This window comes from Ahaetulla prasina, chromosome 1 (assembly GCF_028640845.1).
Source record: "Ahaetulla prasina isolate Xishuangbanna chromosome 1, ASM2864084v1, whole genome shotgun sequence".
NCBI classification, from domain to species: Eukaryota; Metazoa; Chordata; class Lepidosauria; order Squamata; family Colubridae; genus Ahaetulla; species Ahaetulla prasina.
This window is the reverse complement of record NC_080539.1, coordinates 51529182-51548809: the sequence shown is the minus strand read 5'-3', so window position 1 is coordinate 51548809 and position 19628 is coordinate 51529182. Positions and strand designations below refer to the sequence as shown.

Sequence of the window (19628 nt, the reverse complement as noted above, 5' to 3'; positions counted from 1 at the left end):
CCTGGTGGTGCAGTGAGAGGGCTGGGCAGGGGCCGCCAGCCTTCTCGGCTGAGGAGGAGGGTTTCCCGACCCGCGAGCTTCGCCGCGAGAGCCACCCAAAGGCCAGAAGAAAGGTCATTCCATCGAGTAATGGGCGGCTCCTTCCTCTCCCGCCACCCATGCTGTGCGAGCCCGGCTGGGCTGCAACCCCGCCGCCGCCCCTCCCTCAGCCTCCCGGGGCTCGCGCTCTAGCAGCCGCCAAGCCCAGGGCGGACTCGGCAGCTCCCCATCAGCACTCGCACGGCGCGATTCGGGCAGGAGGAGTCGGGCTCGCTCTGTGGCGGTGGCGCGCTGCGCCGCCGCCACCACCGCCACGGAGCGAGCCCGACTCCTCCTGCCCGAATCGCGCCGCGGCGAGTGCTGATGGGGAGCTGCCGAGTCCGCCTGAGCTGGCGGCTGCTAGAGCGCGAGCCCCGGGAGGCTGAGGAAGGAGCGGCGGCGGGGTTGCAGCCCAGCCGGCTCGCACAGCATGGGTAAGCGGAGAGGAAGGAGCCTCGCCCATTACTCGATGGAATGACCTTTCTTCTGGCCTTTGGGTGGCTCGCGCGGCGCAGAGCGCAGCGCCATCCCGCCAGCGACCCTCAAACTCGCATTCCGCTTTCTGGTAAATTGGAGACGCCCCGGGTGAACAAACAATGCAGCAACTCAGAGCAAGCCGGCGATTGGCCAAGCTCAACCAGTAGAAAAAAAGGTTCTCCCCGTGTCGTCATTGTTGCTAGGCAGATGTTCAGGCGCAACGGGAGAGAGAAGAGGGGGGGAAACCCTCCCTCCCTCAGCCCAGAAGGACTGCACCGCCAGGGCTTCCCCGCGCCAATGCATGGCCTGGCGGGAGTTACTGCGGCTCAGCCGGCTCCCGCCCCAACTGGTGGTGTTGGGGCAGCCGCTGCTGCTTTCTAGCAAAAAGGTCGCTCGCCCAAAACTCCTCGCCTTCTCCTGGGAAGGGCTGGATGGCTAGCCGGAAAGGGTTGAATAAGCAAGCCAACCTCCTCCCTCCTCCCTCCTCTCCCCACAAGCGAAAGAGCGTTTTCCGTTGGAAGAGAGAGAGAGAGAGAAAGGAGGGGCGGTTCCTCCCCTTCTTTCATTCTTTCTTCACCCTCCGTGCTACAGAAGCTGGGCGTGTGTGAGGGCGCCCTAGTCCCCTTCTGTTCCGTGGCGCTGGAAGAGAGAGAGAGAGAGAAAGGAGGGGCCGTTCCTCCCCTTCTTTCATTCTTTCTTCTCCCTCCGTGCTTCACCGTGCTGGGCGACCTGGAGCAGCTGCTCTTCAGCCAGATGCTCGGTGAGTCAGCCGGTCCCCTTCCTTCCCGTGGGGGTCTGCCTTGCTGGTGAAGGTTATTGGGGCTTTTGAGCAAGGGAGGAGGAACGCGAGCACCGCCTTTCGCGCTGGCATTCCGGGATTTCCCTTTGTTTAGAGCTGGGAATCCTCCTTCCCCCTTTTGCACTCCCTCCCTCTCTCTCTCTCTCTCTCTCTCACACACACACACACACACACACAGACTTCTAAAGTCGATTGGCACAATGCTAAGCAAACACAGCAGTGGGTCAAGGGTGAAGGGCTAGGAACCTGGCAGGTGAAAGGTTGAGCGACATGAAAGGCAAAGACCACAATTGTTTTAAGAAAGAAGCTTTAGCAGGGAGGGGGGGATGGGAGGGTGTTTTAAGTTTTGGCAAACAGCCAGGCCAACTGTATTGGAGAAGGTCACACAACTGGCCTTAACATTTTAGCTGCTGTCTTTTTCCTCACACTTGGGTTTAATGATATTAGAGATCCTTATTGCCCTGCCAAAAAAAAAAAAAAAAGAGCCACCCCAACGTCTATGAAAATTAACCTTCTCTGCCAAGAGACACTGTGCAGGGTATTTTCACTATTGGTGTGCATACAGGCTTAGATTTGTGCTGGGTTCTTAGTGCTTAGAGCACTGACCTTCAGAGGCACCCTGGTCCCTTGGAAGCTAAAGGAGGACTCATTTTCATGCTTGCAGTTGTATTGTCAATTTCTGTGAGACAATGTTGTTGAAGTAACTCACTCACTCATTCATTCATTCATTCATTCATTCCTTGTGTGTCCAATCACACTTAGCCAATAAAAATTCTATTCTATTCTATTCTATTCATTCATTCATTCATTTTATTTTGTCAAATACATATTAAATAATTATATAAATATAAGCATGAATTGAATACATAAAAGGAATACAACTAAAGGGAACATTAGGACAGGGACGGTAGGCACGCTGGTGCTCTTATGCACGCCTTACAGACCTCTTAGGAATGGGGTGAGGTCAATACTAGATAGTCTTTGGTTAAGGCTTTGGGGATTTTGGGAAGAGACCAGAGTCAGGTAGCACATTCCAGGCATTAACAACTCTGTTACTGAAGTCACATTTTCTGCAATCTAGATTGGAGAGGTTCACTTTTAAGTTTGAATCTATTGTGTTCTCGTGTATTGTTGTGGTTGAAGCTGAAGTAGTCATTGATAGGAAGTACATTGTAGCAGATAATTTTATGAGCTATGCTCAGGTCATACCAAAGGTGGCGTAGTTCTAAATTTTCTAAAGCTGGGAATCCTCCTTCCCCCTTTTGCACTTTTATTGTTTTTCGTTCAAATAAATATTCATGTTATTTTACTTGGCTCTATCTTTATTTTTTACATTGACCAGTAGCTGCCTCATTTCCCACCCTCGGCTTATACTCGAGTCAATAGTTTTTCCCAGTTTTTGTGGTAAAATTAGGTGCCTCGGCTTATATTCGGATCGGCTTATACTCGAGTATATACGGTATGTTAGATATTTTCGCTACCTTGCATTCTTTGCAAAAAATAATAAAGGTGAAATAAAAATAAAATGAATGGCTTATTGTCTAGAGTTAAGTCAGACAGGACTTCATAGAACAGATTTGATGAAATCCATGCTAAATATTTATAGATGTAAAGTGATCTATTTGAAAAACAAGCTGCTTATAGTGCTGTGCCAACAGTTCAGTTAGAAACAGCTCCATGCATTCACCAACTGGTTTCATGTGGCTTATGTCCAAATTTGATTATTCAGTCAATATACAGAACTAAACTGGGTTTAGTTATTAGATTAGTACAATTATTAAAGTTTGAAATGTTTTGAGATAAGGGTTAAGAGCAGCAAAAAGCTAAGCTTATCAATGACAACTGAGGGAATGCAGAAGGGAAACGGAAATAATGGCCTTGAGAATATCATAAAGTTGGTGAGCCACTGGGATTTGCCATATTGGCAACTGTGGCTGAGGGAAAATAGAGAGGAAAGGAGGAAAGATATAATACGATGGTTTATGGATGTGGGTTAGAACTGCTTGGAATGAGGGAAAACGCATAACAGCTTTGCCTTCTCACTCCATGAACACCACTTGAGGATTTTGTTTTGGCTGAAACAGCAATCCAATTTTGTTGAAGCTAAATCATGGCCCATCTGGAATGGATCAGCAGAACTTTTGCAATACGCTATAATGGTTTCAGGTTTGAAATAAAACACAATTTCCATTTCATGGGCTCTTGTAACTGATTCATATGCCATTATTAAGCAAGCTACATGAAGAATTTAAAATAGGATGTGATTTTTCTTGGAAAAAAGTTGATAGATATCCAAAAACAGAGAAATCTTTTATGTGTCACATTATTCACACTAACAAGGCAAAAGACTGCAAGAATGTATTTTTCCAGAATGCAGAGGATTAGATAAAGTATGTTTATTGTGAAAAGATTGTGAAGCAATATGAAAGAAATCCAGTGACTGCTATTTATCCAATGTGAGCACTGTTTGTAACATTATTTTTCAAATGTCTTGTACCTTTTTTTGTTCTACTTTGCTCAAAGGGCTGGAAGCAATTCTCTTTTGAACAGTATTGTTTTCCTGTGTTTCTAGTTTTTGGTAAAAAGCCTGTTCTAGTATTATGTATGTGACTATGTGAAAACTGTCTAGAGAAAGTAGAGTGTGTTTTGCATTGTCTGATTATACAATATTCTTCTTACACAAAGTTCTAATTGTTCATAATTACATAATTATGAATTGTTTAATAATGAGTGAATAGGAGATGGATGGTATACAGTGCTAGCACTTTCCATTGTCTGAGGTATGACACAACAGGTAGTCCTTGCTTAACAACCCCAAATGGGATTTGCAACTCTATCTCTAAACAAATGGCTGTTAAGCAAGACATTGTGTGACTGCAATAGACTTACAACCTCACCTCTGCTGCAATTGTTAATTGAATCCCTATAGTCATTAAATGAAACCACAACTTGTAATTTTACCTCCAGTTTTCCATTGATTTTACTTATTGGAAGTCATCTTTGAAATGCAAAAATGATGATCATGTGATCTTGCCTGCTAGTTGTGAAGTACCTGAATTTTGATCATGTGATTGCAGGGATGCTGCAGGGATTGAAAGTGCAAGCACCAGTCATAAAGTTGCTTTTTCAACACCATCATAACCTTAAACAATTGCTAAACAGAGCAGTTGTAAAGTGAGGACTACCTGTACAGGAATGGAAACAATAAGAGAGACAATAACTTCAATATAAAATAAAAAATACCAGTCAGTGGAGGGATCAGTACTAGAGTTACTGTGTAAAGGCAATGAAAGCCAAAGACAAATACCAAGTTCTTCACCGTATATGTGGAAACTGAGAAAATTATTTCTAGATGAACTTTAAATTATAGGAATTCTCTGAAACTTCAGGCCTGGCCTCATGGAAAGTGGAAAAACTCTTCTGGTTTGGACTGATTCATGTGGGAGCAGACAGTCTTTTAAGTACTATAGTTTCAAACCTTTTGGACTTTAAAAAACAACCAGCACCTTGAATTGCATGCTACATAGTCTGTTTTTTCGAACCAGTTTTAAGGCAAATGAAAACTATGTATAATTAAATGTATCGTACACTTCAGGAAAACTGATACTAAAAGCACAACCAAAACCATGACTGTGGTAGGATTGTGGTGGCGATGGAGAAAGAAGACAGCCCTGGTATTAAATGTGGTAACACAAAGAATTTAAACAATTTAAAAATAATAATAACAACAACAACAACAACAACAGCAACCTTAATGGGATCTGCTCGCATAATTTGCCGATACATCACACAGTCCTAAACGCTTGGGAAGTGTTCGACTAGTAATCTGTGATACGAAATCCAGCATAGTTATCTTGTTTGCTGTGTATACTGTCATTTTATGTAAATAAAATAAAAATAATAATAACAACAGAGTTGGAAGGGACCTTGAAGGCCTTCTGGTCCAACCCGCTGGCCAGGCAGGAAACCCTACACCATCTCAGACAGATGGTTATCCAACATCTTCTTAAAAATTTCCAGTGTTGGGGCATTTACAACTTCTGGAGGCAAGTCGTTCCACTTATTAATTGTTCTAACTGTCAGGAAATTTCTCCTTAGTTCTAAGTTGCTTCTTTCCTTGATCAGTTTCCACCCATTGCTTCTTGTTCTACCCTCAGGTGCTTCGGCGAACAGGGTTCTCAAATTTTAATTTAATTTGAATTTTTGAATTTTTTTTTAAAGCAGCATCTATTGTTGGTTGCCCACCTCATTGTGATGGTGGTGGTGGGGTATTTTGGAAGGGATTAGTGAAACATATTAGGCATATATGTCTAAAAAGTACAATCTTAGCAAGATGACCCAATGCATGATGGTCTTCCCAGTTGCCAGCTAAAATAAGTAGGCATCTATTAAGGGCAGGAGCAATATGGGAAGATGCTGCAGACAAAAGGTCACAGTGCCAATGGAAAAGGCATCAATTAATAGTGCCCATGAAAAGGCAATGATAAAATATTTTTTATTTATATATCAAAAAGACCACATAGATAAAAATCGACACAGATTTCTCACTAGTGGTACAAATAGCAGGAAATATTATGTGAAGACCTACTTCTCTGAGGGAAAGGTGGAAGGAAAGAAGAGAAGAGGATGGCCAGCAGCACAGTGGATGTTTCACTTATAGTGGTGGTTGGTGCACCATTGGAACACTTGAAAGACCAGGTTTCTCCAGATCAAATATGGAGAAAATCAAATAAAAGAGAATATACAAGGATATGCCCTTGTAGACGACCCTCACTCTGTTAAGGACCTTGGAGTACTCATTTGAAATGATCTAAGTGCCAGAGCTCACTGTAATAGCATTGCTAAAAAAAGCATTAAGAGTTGTTAACCTAATCTTGCGTAGCTTCTTCTCCAGTAATATTGAACTGCAAACCAGGGCATACGAAACTTTTGCCAGACCAATTCTTGAATACAGTTCATGTTGTGACCCAGGTTCTGGACCCGGACTCCTGGACTCGGATGATTCAGAAAGTGAGGGAGAAGACCTGGCAAGCCCTGCTTCTCTTGGGCCCTCTCCCTCCCTGGCACCCACTCAAAGGGAGGAGGAGGGGTCAGCAAGGCCTGATTCTCTCGAGCCTTCTTCTGATTTGGCAATGCCCCAAGAACAGTTTTGGAGTGATGCAAGACTGCACAGACGTGACCGGCGCGTGCAGCAGAAGAAGCGTTGGGATAAAGCCAAGGAATGATGGTCATGCAGTGACATCTGCAGAGACTATAAATAGGAGGCGGGACTTCCTGGTTTTTTGTCTTGGACAAAGCAATGAATTTGCGCGGGCAAACTGTATCAATGGAGGGAAGAATATATTCGTGAGTAATTCTGGCCTTATCTATAATTTCCTTGTTATCTCCAGAAACTTGGCAGGCCCGTGGGTAGACGTGGCCAGGACATTTATCTATGTAAATAAAGTAGAAGAGGAGGCCTTTGACTGACTCTTTGTTGGGAGTATTGGGGGAGGGAAACAGAACAGTTCATCTGTCTGGAACCCGCACTGCATATCGGACATTAATACAATAGAACGAGTCCAGAGATATTTCACGAGAAGAATCCTCCACTCCTCTGCTTGCAACAGAATACCTTATAGCACCAGACTTCAAATTTTGGGATTAGACAATTTAGAACTTCACCGTCTTTGGTCAGACCTAAGCGTAGCACATAAAATTATCTGCTACAATGTCCTACCTGTCAATGACTACTCCAGCTTCAACCACAACAATACACAAGCATACAATCGATACAAACTTGTGGTAAACCGCCCTAAACTTAATTGCAGAAAATACGACTTCAGTAACGGAGTCATTAATGCCTGGAATGCACTACTTGACTGTGGTTTCTTCCTCTAACCCCCAAAACTTTAACCTTAGACTGTCTACTGTCAACCTCATCCCATTCATAAGGGATCTTATGGGATGTGCATAAGCGCAACAGCGTGCCTACTTGTTCTGTCCACCTCACCTCAGTCCGGGAGACACGAGCGATGACTTAATTGTTTTGTTTTGTTTTGTTTTGTTTTGTTTACATTTATATCCCGCCCTTCTCCGAAGACTCAGGGCGGCTTACAATGTATAATTAGCTGGCAATTCAGTCCACGGCAACTATCAGCTCTGGCAGCAAACTAGCGAGTGTCTGCCAAGTGTCTCTGTTATCTCTCTTGATGCCAATGAGACAACCAGGAAACCAGGAACAAACAGTACTTCAGCTCAAATTCTCTCCCTCTAAGCAGTTGATTTGCTCGCCACGAAGTGGTATAGCAGCCCTTGCTGCTTTTATACCCTGTGGGGTGTGGCTCCATGACTCAGCACTTCCTAGGCCTGCCCCACCCTGCTTCTGTTGTTCCCGCCTCTCCTGCCTACAAAAGCTAGGGTCCAGCCAGGCCTGATTGCCATCAGTTGGGTCTGGAGGCGTGGCCTGGGGGGGAAGAGTCAGGGACGGAGGCCTTGTTATCTCCTCCATCTGGCCTGCCTCTGGCTCCTGGAGCTGAGCCAGGGAAGCCGGTGCTCCAGAGGTAAGTCCTGATGGCCCTTCCCCCTCACTTTCCAAGTCACTTTCTGGCAGGGGGCCCGGCTCGGGGGCGCAGACACAACACTATTGTTCCTGTCCTATTGTTCCCTTTTATATGTATCCATTTCATGTATTCATGATTATGTTTATACTTAGATCTGTTACCTATTACATGCTTGATGAAATAAATAATAAAAATATGTAGCTTGTCAAGGTTCCAGAAAAACCTCTTCTGCATAAAAAAAACTCTGAAGCCATTGTCTTTCAAAGTTCTTTACTAGCATAAGGAAACTGGCACACGATGAGTGAAATTCCAAAACTGAAACTTCCGGATTCTTTTCTCAGTTATACAAACCCCAAAAGTCCCACCCCCCCAACCCCTTTGCCGGTCACATGGTCCAACGTTCTTCCACTTTATTCGAAATCTCTTCTTGCCACTCCTTCTGCAGATGCGAACACAATCCGACCTTGACCACTTGAAGAATGTAACCATACCCATCACCCTCCCTTCTTCCCTTCAGGAGAGAAATGTGGCAGCATCTGAAAACCTATGGCCTAGTATGATTTCCAGGCCTGACATAGCTAAGGGTTGAACATTGGGGTCCTTTGTGTTCTGCTTCATTAGGATATTGTTTTCTGCTAGATTGTTTATCTAATGTGAGTCCCTGGTTATCTGGGTATTCTTTGCTTGGAAGAGTTCTGGTCTTTTTATTTCCTTCTCAGCTTTTTTTAATTGTCTCTATTGGAATGATATGTAATCTCCTACTCGGAAAGGTGGTTGGAGATGTGGTTTATCTCTCTGTGCCTATTGTTGGCTGATTTGTCTGAATGCCAAGCTTCCAGGAATTCCCTAGAAGTTGAAACTATGGCTAAATCTAGCTATGTGTTGTAAATAAAAGAGTTTTCATCATGTTTTCTGTCTGATAGTTGGCATTCATGGATGCTCTCTGTTAATTTTCTTCCTGCCTGTCCTACATTGTGGTTGTTAACAGTCTTTACACTGTATGTTGTAGATGACTCTTGTTTTTTGTTCTTGTGGGTTTTTTTGTTTACTTAGGATGTTTTGAATCTTAAAGTTAAGACTGAGCTGTTTTACGTACACCATAGATTTTGAATTCTTAACATCTAACAATATACAGGACAATGAGCATTGACTACATTTTACTAATCATTTGAAAATATACATCTGAGTGAGCAGTTCCAGCTTGCTGTGCATATTATTCATGGGAACACTTAACTTTACATGGTTCTTATTCATTGATACACACCTGTGCTCCAGAAAGAGATGAAGGTTTGATCATATTCACTTTATATTATAGATATAGTTGCTATGGTGACTTGTATTAATAACTGTGTATTGTTAATCTTGCATTGAGAGTAGAGGAAAGGTAAGAAGTCAAGAATCTGTTTATCATTGTGTGAGAGATTTTACATGTGCAACCATTTCTAATGAAAACACAAATTGTTCAGTTGGAATAATAGTTATAGTTTTGTTTTATATTCTGAAGTCTTGATATGGTTGTACCTTACAATAACAAAAAGTATCAGTGAGAATCAGCAGCTGTGGTACACAAACCACAAATGGATCAGGAAAAGTACAAGGAAAGATGAAATGAGAGAAGGAGCCCAGAACAGAAAGGAGGAAAAAAAATAAAACTAGATGAAGAAATGAGAACACAGCCTATTGTCTATTAAAATGGCTCATTTTATCTTCAGGTTCTACCCTTTCACAAAGGGTACCTGCCCCCTACATTTCAGTGGTTAATGAGTTATAATCTGAACAATTTGAGTAGTAAGATATGGATTTTTTCCTTTTCTCCCTCTAGTGGTAAGACTTTAAAAAAGTGTGATGGCTGTATTGTCCTTTTTTGCACTGTTAATGGTGGTGTTTTTTTTTTTAGATGCAACAGCAGATTATTAAATGTTGAAGATGTTCTGACAAGTTTTGACAACACAGGAAATGTTTGTAAGTAATGACTTTTGTTATTGGTTATAGTTGTTTTATTAATAAAATGTAGGATGTACCTCAGTACAAAAATCTGTGCCAAGATATTTTTTCAATGTGAGTATCACAGAAGGAAAACCAAAACTAAAATCAGACAAAGAGGAGAAAGTAACTTAAGTGCTAGTAAGAAATAATGTATTGTGTAGAAGCCAGGTCTATAAAACCAAAGTAAATATAAACCTATACAATTTTATACATGTAAAAATCTACATGTCTTAAACAAAATAGATAAAACTAATGTTTAGCACAACTTATTTAAAAGTGATCACCAAGAAGGCATATAGTAAACTGAATGTTTTATCATCCTTTTAAAAAAATATAGCAATACAAGCATGAGATGTAACAAATAATGTAATGCTTATATTGAATAGCTATGACTTTAATTGCATTTGAAACACTTTTCTTCGTGTAATTATCTGTTGAAATATCTGCTTCACATGGAGCCTTAAAACTGATTATAATATCATATATTTATACATTGCAATGGGTTGTGAGTACAACTTTGGGAAACAGGAGGAAGAGCTGCAGCCTAGACAATTATCTGACAAACAAAATCTGTCTTTAAAGAGGGAATGAGGTTGGAGTAAGTACCTTAGAAGATCCCTCCCCCCAATTATATGGAAAGTAAAGACAGGGGACGGGGGAAGTGTTTTCAGAGTTGCAAGAATCTGTTATTATAATTTATTTATTTATTTATTTATTTATTTATTTTGCCACACAGTATATATGAGTGTAAGCATGAAATAACTATACAATATATAAGTATATATGTAAGTATGAGTATGTAATAACTAGATTAATTGGATATAATGAAAGGAAACAATAGGACAGGAATGGTAGGCACTCTTGTGCTCTTATGCACGCCCCTTGTAGACCTCTTAGAAATGGGGTGAGGTCAATAGTAGACAGTTTTTGGTTGAAGCTTTTGGGATTTTGGGAAGAGACCACAGAGTCAGGTAGTGTATTCCAGCCATTAACAACTCTATTACTGAAATCATATTTTCTGCAATCAAGATTGGAGTGGTTAACATTAAGCTTAAATCTATTGTGTGCTCATGTATTGTTGCAATTGAAGCTGAAGTAGTCTTTGACAGGAAGGACATTGTAATAGATGATTCTGTGAGGTAAATTCAAGTCATGTCGAAGACGGCGTAGTTCTAAATTTTCCAAACCCAGGATTTCAAGTTTGGTGGCATAAGGTATTTTGTTGTATTCAGAGGAGTGTAGAACTCTTCTTGTAAAATATTTCTGGACACGTTCAATTGTATTGATGTCAGAAATGTGGTGAGGGTTCCAGACAGTCGAGCTGTATTCAAGAATTGGTCTAGCAAATGTTTTATATGCTCTGGTTAGTAGAGTAGTGTTTTTGGAGAAGAAGCTACATAAGATTAGGTTTACAACTCTTAAAGCTTTTTTTGTGATGTAGTTGCAGTGGGCTTTGGCACTTAGATAATTTGATATGAAAACTCCAAGGTCTTACAATAAAGGCAGTGTTAGTAGTCACGGAGTACTAGCATCCTGAAAACTAATTTAAGAAGTGAATAAACACACTGGAACAAAAGTGCCTTAATTTATAAAATGAAAGTAGATTGAGAACATTCATTTCTTGGGGGCGGGGGGAGAATATTCCATGAAATGGAGATAATAACCCAAAGACTTACCTGATCTTCATATCACCTCATAAGTATAAATAAATAAATAAATAAATTTGCTTCATTTTTTCCAAACTGATTTAGAACAACTAAATATAATAATAAATAATTTGAAATTATTCCTCAAATGAAATATTTTGACATAACGCTTTGCATCCATTTGGCTTTCTAGGCCCTTTTATTCAGAGATTTCTTTTGACGCATAATTAACTTCCCTAAGTATCATCATTACATTAGAGAATCTACATATGTATAATACCAATTATCTTTGAGATCAAGATTAACAATGACTGTGCATGCAAAGTAACACTGAATCTCAGTTTAATGTAAAAAATACATTATCAACAAAGGTTTTACTTTTCTTTCAATTTATTCATTTGTAATATTGTTTATTATAGAAAGAGTATGCCATTCAGAGGGCCAATTACCCATGTCACAATACAATCCTATTAAGAGTTAGACTTCCTTCAAGTTGTTAGAATATAAGTAGCGGCCAAAATTGTGAAAATCTTTTGGGAAAAATGTATTTTCTAAAACTAGCTAATAACCACTTTTTTTGGGAGTAGTACCATAAAATTATATATTAATGGAAAGATAATTTAATCAAGAATGTAATGCAATAATTTTTATGAAGGATTTGCTATTAGAATAGCAGTTACAGTATGAAGAACAAAAGTGAAACACATAGCAAAAATGAGATATACAAAAATTATCACATAGAAAAAATGAGATATACAAAAATTATCAGGTTATCTTGAACTCACCTACCTCTAGCATAATAAAAAGAATCATCTTCTTTAACTTTTGAAACACTTTTGATTTACTAAAAAGAGCCTTCTTTTGTATTGCAAACCTGACATTATAAATCAATACCAGACGTTTGTTCATTAAAAGGTAAAGAAAACAAAGTGTCTGAGCCTGGGATATTATGTATAAAAGTCTAACTTTGATTTATGAGTCTTTACAGTTACAGACATTTTCGAAGAATAAAATGGAGCATATTGATATGTAGAAGTACTGGAAATATGATTAATATTACATTTATAGGAACATAAGCAATATGTTTAAAAAGAATAAATAAGATATTCAGAACTTTTTCCAGAAATTTTACAGTGTTTTTGTAAATCCATATACAAATTTTAAAAAACTATTTTTTAGATAAATAAGACTGAGAAAAAAACTAATACTCTGCTTCCATTAGTAAGTAACATGAAACCATTCCTAAATATAGTCAATTTATTTAAAATACGTCTTTTTTAAAATCAACATCAGGTTATACTTCATTGTGCACTGACATTTTAAATACAGAAAAAAATCAATTTTATAAACTAACTTTTGACCTCAGAATGATAATAGAATCTTCCTGATAGTGAAAATTGTACATAGCAAAACGCTTGGTACAATTCAGCTTCAACTTGTAAGCTTTCATCCTGTCTGAGTGCCTCAGGCGTTATAATACAGTTTGCCTAAAGTGTGCTTAGCAATATGTAATTGAAATACTTTTAGTTGGAAAAAAGTGAATTCACCAATTGGCAGAAGAAAGGAGGACTATGAGAATGTTGTGTATGTCTGCCTTTAAATCAGTCTCAATTCCTAGCAACTGCCTAAAAAAGTCCCTGCAATATTCTTGGCAACATTTTTAGAAGTGACTTGCCACTGCCTTCTTAGAGCTAAAAGATAAATGATTGGCCTAAAATCATCCACCCACCCACAACTCATAATATTCCAGTTTCTAGACTATTAGAAGCCTACTTAATAACTACACTAAATTTGCTCTCTCTATGTGATTTACATATTGAAAAAAACAACCACCACCTAATATCAAGATTAATTGAGAGAACCCTACAAGCATACTCTATAGCTACCTAATAGCATTTTAAATTGGAAAACAAAATGAGTGCAGAGATTGAAAAACTGGTAGAGTTTGTGAATATTGATTATTTTGTGCTTCTGTATGTTTGTGTGTGTGTGTGTGTGTGTGCTGGGACCAACATTTTGGTCGCAAAGCCATGTGGTTGTAAAATGCAATGTCATATGACTCCATTGCTTAGCCATAGTAAATCCAGCTGTCCCTGTTGTCATTGTTAAATGAGGATTATGAGTCTTTATGCAAGGAATCTCCTCACAAGTTTATGCCGGCTTTCATCTAGCAAATCCAATGGAGAAGCCATGGCAGAAAGTTGCAAGTCCCAGGCAGCTCTCAAGCAGGCTAATGGTTAAGTGGTTGTTGCAAGTGCAGATAGGCTGAGGGTGGCTGCTGCCAGGTGTCAGAGGGTACACCAGTGGTTACTACAGCACTGCACGAACTGGTGCTGGGTGCAAGTTATGCTGGTGGCCATCAGCATGTGCTATAGAGTGTGACCCGAGGGTCTGCAGATGGGTGGGTGCTCCTTAGAGGAAAAAGTGGCAGGAAGCAGGAGTGAATTACAGAAACAAATTGCAACCTTCCCTGTCAGCCTTTGTTTGTGAGATGCCAGCAGGAAGTCAGAATAGGTGATCACGTGACAGCAGGACACTGCAATTGTTGTGAGTGTGAACTGGTTACCAAGCTTCTGGATTATGATAATATGACCATGGGGTGCTGGATGGCCAGAACATCAAGGACCAGTCATAAATAACACTTGTTGTTGAGCATCTTTGTAACTTTGTAATAGTTGTTGAACGTGTGGTTGTGATGACTATCTGTATCCCTTATTTTCCCTGTGAATGAGACTTACATTTGGAAAACTCCCTAAAATGGGGTGCTGAAAAATACTGTACAAGTAAGCATGGAAGAATATTTGGTTGCACAAATAAAAAATTTACAAACTTGCTCTAATGTGTATCCTGATCGAAGCAATAGTATTAATATTAAAATATCTAAGATATTAATTCTTAAACCACAAAATCCAAATAATTTTAATCATAAATACTAGCTTCTTTCATTTTTCAGCTAGCTTAATGTAGATTAATATACAGTTTGCATCCATGTATCTTACCTTAGGCATCTTACTAGAGAAATAGTCTAACTTCTAAAGCAGCTCAGTAGTAAACTAGCTCATTAGCTCAAAATAAGATGCTGCCACTAGCTGGCAGCATTATATTAAATTTGAATAAACTACTTTCAAGTTTAAGTTTTATATTTTACTAACTGCTGGTCTTTATACGGGTATATATACTCCTTATGCAACAAACTGAAACATGGCTTCTTATGTTTATATTATTTTATTACATCTATCTTTTATTAAATGAAATGATTTTATCCTACTTATTTATACTGTTATTTATTTATACTATTTTAATGTTTATTTTGTTATTCAGTAAAATATGCAAGCATTTTCCCTAAAATGCAATCTGTTCTGCATACAAGTCCTAAAACTAAAAAAGAACCCAATAAAATAAATGTGCTTGCTCATTTATTTATTGAGAAAAATATTCCAAAATTACATATTGGATATACGGCATAAGTATGTTTGCCTATAAGATTACCAGTTCATTTAAGGGGAAATTAGAGTCAACTTAATTATTTCAATCAGTAGGATAATACGTAATAGGACTGTGTGTGTGTGGTGTATGTGAGTAAGTGAGGTCCTCCCTATATAAAGAACAGTAATTCTGGAACAACAGTCCCTACTTACACTCATTCATGCCCCCTAGACACTTCCCGTCTTGACTATTGCAACACACTCTATATGGGGCTGCCCTTGAAGAGCATCTGGAAGCTCTAGTTAGTGCAAAATGCAGTGGCCTGCATGGTTTTGTGCAGACCCCGGTATGCACATGTATCACCTCTCCTGCGGGAGCTGCATTGGTTGCCGATTTGCTTCTGGGTGCAATTCAAGATGGTGGTTGTCACCTTTAAAACCCATTCCCAAGGGACATACACCTGGTGGGACCCAGAAGAAGGGCCTTCTCCGCGGTGGCTCCCTCTCTCTGGAACATCATTTCCGCAGAGATTAGAATGGCCCCCACTCTAATACTTTTCCAGAAGGCACTGAAGACCAGGTTCTGTCAGCGGGCCAGAGCTGGATAGAGCCCATTAAATGGTTTATGTGATCCGCTTATTTTGTTATATTGTACTATATTAAGTTATTTGATTCTTTTTGTTAGTTTTTATTGTTTTAAATGTGGTTTTCATTCTGTAAGCCGCCTTGAGTCGCCATGGACGAATAGGCGGCAATATAAATTCAATAAGTAAGTAAGTAAGTAAATAAACATAAATAAATAAATAAACAAATTCTGGGTACTTAGTATCAAAATTTGTGCAGAAATATTGAAAATTCAAAGAGGTTCACAAACTTTTAAGTACTGGTATATGGATTTGTAATGGATTTGTTGAAAGCGGGGCTGGTTTTTGCTATAGGAGACCTTTCAATTGTAAGTACAATCCAGACTTGGTTGGGATGAATCTCAAGCTTGACAAGCTCTGGTTTAGTACTGTTACCACCTGTATAGTTTAAAATTAGTCTGGCATTGTGTTGCCAGCTGCATTTTTGCATCTTTAAAAAATGCTTGGCTTCAGTGCTATACTAAGGGCAATTTGAAATGTTCACATGCTTAAATGCATTAATATATGCAAATCACCAATGGCTATTTATCGTTAATATAGCAAATCTATGTGGATGCTTTCTGGGAGTGGTGGACAACCATTACTTAAACTCAAGGTCGTTCTAACGGATCATGATTCAAGTTCTAAATGACTCCAAAGTTTACGAAGTTATGTGGCTTACCCCCAGAGGACAATTCAGATTTGCTAAAAATTGTTTTCTGTATTAATACAGCTGGGGCCACCGTTCCTCTGGAGAAGAATTTTTTTTAAAAATCTGAATTCTTTCTTATAAGTGGCAGAGGCTGCCATAACAATAACAGTAAAAATTTGTATAACTAAATAATTTGGATGCAAAATTATTCAGAGGGTTATTTTTCTCTCTCTGCTTTATATCTTAGTTTAGTTAATGTTAATAATATATTGAGGAATATTATTGTATGCAAAGAAAAACAAATCAAAATTCTTATGAATCTTTGCATCTAGTATTGCCTATAAATTGTTCAGAATAGATTTACAATAGCATTGCTGAGTAGGCTGATTTAATGATTTCATGCTGCATATCATGGGGGTGAAGCTGGGAAAGAAACATTATTTTTTAGATTTATATCCCTCTTTTCCTTCAAGAAAATGGCAATATATTTCTCATTTAGTAAGCAAACAGTGATAAGTGAAATATAAATTCTGCCAAGTGGGAAAAGTATTGAAGATTTGAATTTCTTAAGTTAGATATACATCATTTGAAGATAAACAATCTTTGAATCAATTCAATTAATAAAAACGCTCTTTCCAGGAAAAAGTTATTGTCCTAAAATAAAATCAACAGCAGGGGGCAGTACAACTCTCCATGCTTATGTTTCAGTGAGGAAGCAGTTTAAATAGCCAAGCAATTAAAAAAACCTTGCAGTGCTAAACACTCTGGAGATAGAAATGCACTTAAATTGTGTATGTGCTTCTGATTACTAAAACTGGTTGACAAAATTGAGCATATTGTTGAATATACAATCTTATGAATGTATATACATTTTTCTGCTCCCAAATTATAAATGTCTTGCAATTGTTCACGTACTAATTTACAAATGAGTATTTACAAAAGATACATTTATGAATTTGATTTTCTTTGATTGTGAATGGCTAGCTTTTCTGAATATCATGAACCCATTTTTTACATTTTAAAATGTAATAAAGGAATAATATATTGTGAAATTGCTTTGATAAATTTGAGAGAGTTTCTTCTAACAATAATACATTTTAGATACATCATTGTTGTTGTTAGTTGCAAAGTCGTGTCTGACCCATTGCGACCCCATGGACAACTTTCCTCCAGGCCTTCCTGTCCTTTACCATCCCCCGGAGACCATTTAAGCTCACACTGACTGCTTCAGTGACTCTGTCCAGCCACCTCATTCTCTGCCGTCTCCTTCTTCTTTTGCCCTCAATCGTTCCCAGCATTAGGCTCTTCTCCAGTGAGTCCTTCCTTCTCATTAAGTGGCCAAAGTGTTTCAGTTTCATCTTCAGGATCTGGCCTTCTAAAGAGCAGTCAGGGTTGATCTCTTCTAGGACTAACTGGTTTGATCACCTTGCAGTCCAAGGAACTTGCAGGAGTCTTCTCCAGCACCATAGTTCAAAGGCCTCAATTCTTTGATGCTTAACCTTCCTTATGGTCCTTCCTTATGGTCCAACTTTCACAACCATACATTGCAACAGGAAAACCATAGCCTTGACTATACGCACTTTTGTTGGCAGGGTGATGTCTCTGCTTTTTAGTATTCTGTCTAGATTTTCCATAGCTTTCCACCCCAGGAGCAAGTGTCTTTTAATTTCTTGGCTGTAGTCCCCATGTGCGGTGATCTTGGAGCCAAGGAAAATAAAATCTGTCACTACCTCCATTTCTTCCCTATCTATTTGCCAGGAATTGAGAGGGCCAGGAGCCATGATCTTAGTTTTCTTAATGTTGAGTTTCAAGCCAATTTTTGCACTTTCCTCCTTCACCTGCATCAGAAAGCTCTTTAGTTCCTCTTCACTTTCTGCCATTAGAGTGGTATCATCTGCATATCTGAGGTTGTTGATATTTCTCCTGGCAATCTTAATTCCAATTTGTGATTCATCTAATCCCACCTTTCTCATGATGTGCCCTGCATATAAGTTAAATAGGCAGGGCAACAGTATACAGCCTTGCTGAACTCCTTTCTCAATTTTGAACCAATCAGTGGTTCCGTGTCAAATTCTCACTGTTGCTTCTTGACCTGCATGTAAGTTTCTCAAGAGACAAATAAGATGGTCTGGTACTCCCATCTCTTTGAGAACTTGCCACAATTTGTTGTGATCCACACAATCAAAGGCTTTAGCATAGTCAATGAAGCAGAAGTACTTCTGGAACTCTCTAGCTTTCTCCATGATCCAGTGTATATTGGCAATTTGATCTCTAGTTCCTCTGCCTCTTCAAAATCCTGCCTGTATTTCTGATAGTCCACACACTGCTGGAATCTAGCTGGTAGGATTTTGAGCATAACTTTGCTAGCATGTGAAATGAGGGCAATGGTGTTGGCATTGCCCTTCTTTGGAATTGGAATGTAAACTGACCTTTTCCAATCCTGTGGCCACTGTTGAGTTTTCCAAATTTGCTGGCATATTGAGTGTAGCACTTTTACTACATCGTCTTTTAAGATTACAATAATTATTGTACTAGGTATTATTTATAACACATTATTATTAAGAATTGCTTCCCTTAGCAGAATGGGGATATTTTCTTTACCATCTATTTGCAAAAACTGATCAAGATCATTTAGGAACCCTTTAGAATAGCTTTTCAAGGACTGTGGGGTTACTAAAAAGAAAAGGAGAAATATATATGTATATATTTAGTGGATTAAAATTATGATTTCGATTTCTACAATTCTGACTTTACTGTGGACGCTAACATTATGCTCACATTCTTTCAAAACCTATACCATTCCAGACAAATGGCTATCTAGGCTCTTAAAAACCTTCAGTCATGGAGCACCCACAACTTTTGAAGGCAAGCACTTCCACTGGTTGATTGTTTTCGCTGTCAGAAAATTTCTCCTTAGTTCTAGTTCTATAGAATAGTTCTATAAAAGAACATTTATCAGTATATAAATTTATAAATGGAAATTATGAAAGTTAAATTCAGTAAAGAACCAGTTTGGTGAAGAGGTTAAAAGTATTGGAGTAGAAACAAGGAAACTATATGTTTAGCCCTTCCTTAGGTACAAAACCTGCTGGGTAACTCTGGCCTGTCACACTTTCTCAGCCTTCGGAAGAAGGTAGTAGACAATGTTGCCATGAAAACTGCATGGACTTGTCCAAGTAACTGCCAGGAGTCCAAGTAACTGCCAGGAGTCAAGACTGACCTAAAGACAGACACACAGAGCCCCAAATCTACCATTTAGTAGTTGCATACATCCTTTAAAAATCATCATTATATATTTATATATTTAAATTATATATTTAAACATTAGCAGCCTTGTTTGTGTAGAGAGAAGTATGTCAGTAGGACAGCATATACTTGCCTGCCTGGTATCAGGTTTCTG

The 19628-nt window shown here is 39.0% G+C and overlaps 1 protein-coding gene across 2 annotated transcripts in view; it reads left to right on the top strand.

Annotated features, from left to right (window-relative positions):
- Positions 1–19628, top strand: part of CAMKMT (calmodulin-lysine N-methyltransferase) — a 298606-nt gene that overhangs the window by 15098 nt on the left and 263880 nt on the right. For both annotated transcript variants that reach the window (XM_058165221.1, XM_058165220.1), the window contains exon 3: positions 9794–9858. In XM_058165221.1, coding sequence (XP_058021204.1) covers positions 9794–9858 — 65 coding nt within the window. The remainder of the gene's footprint in view (positions 1–9793; positions 9859–19628) is intronic.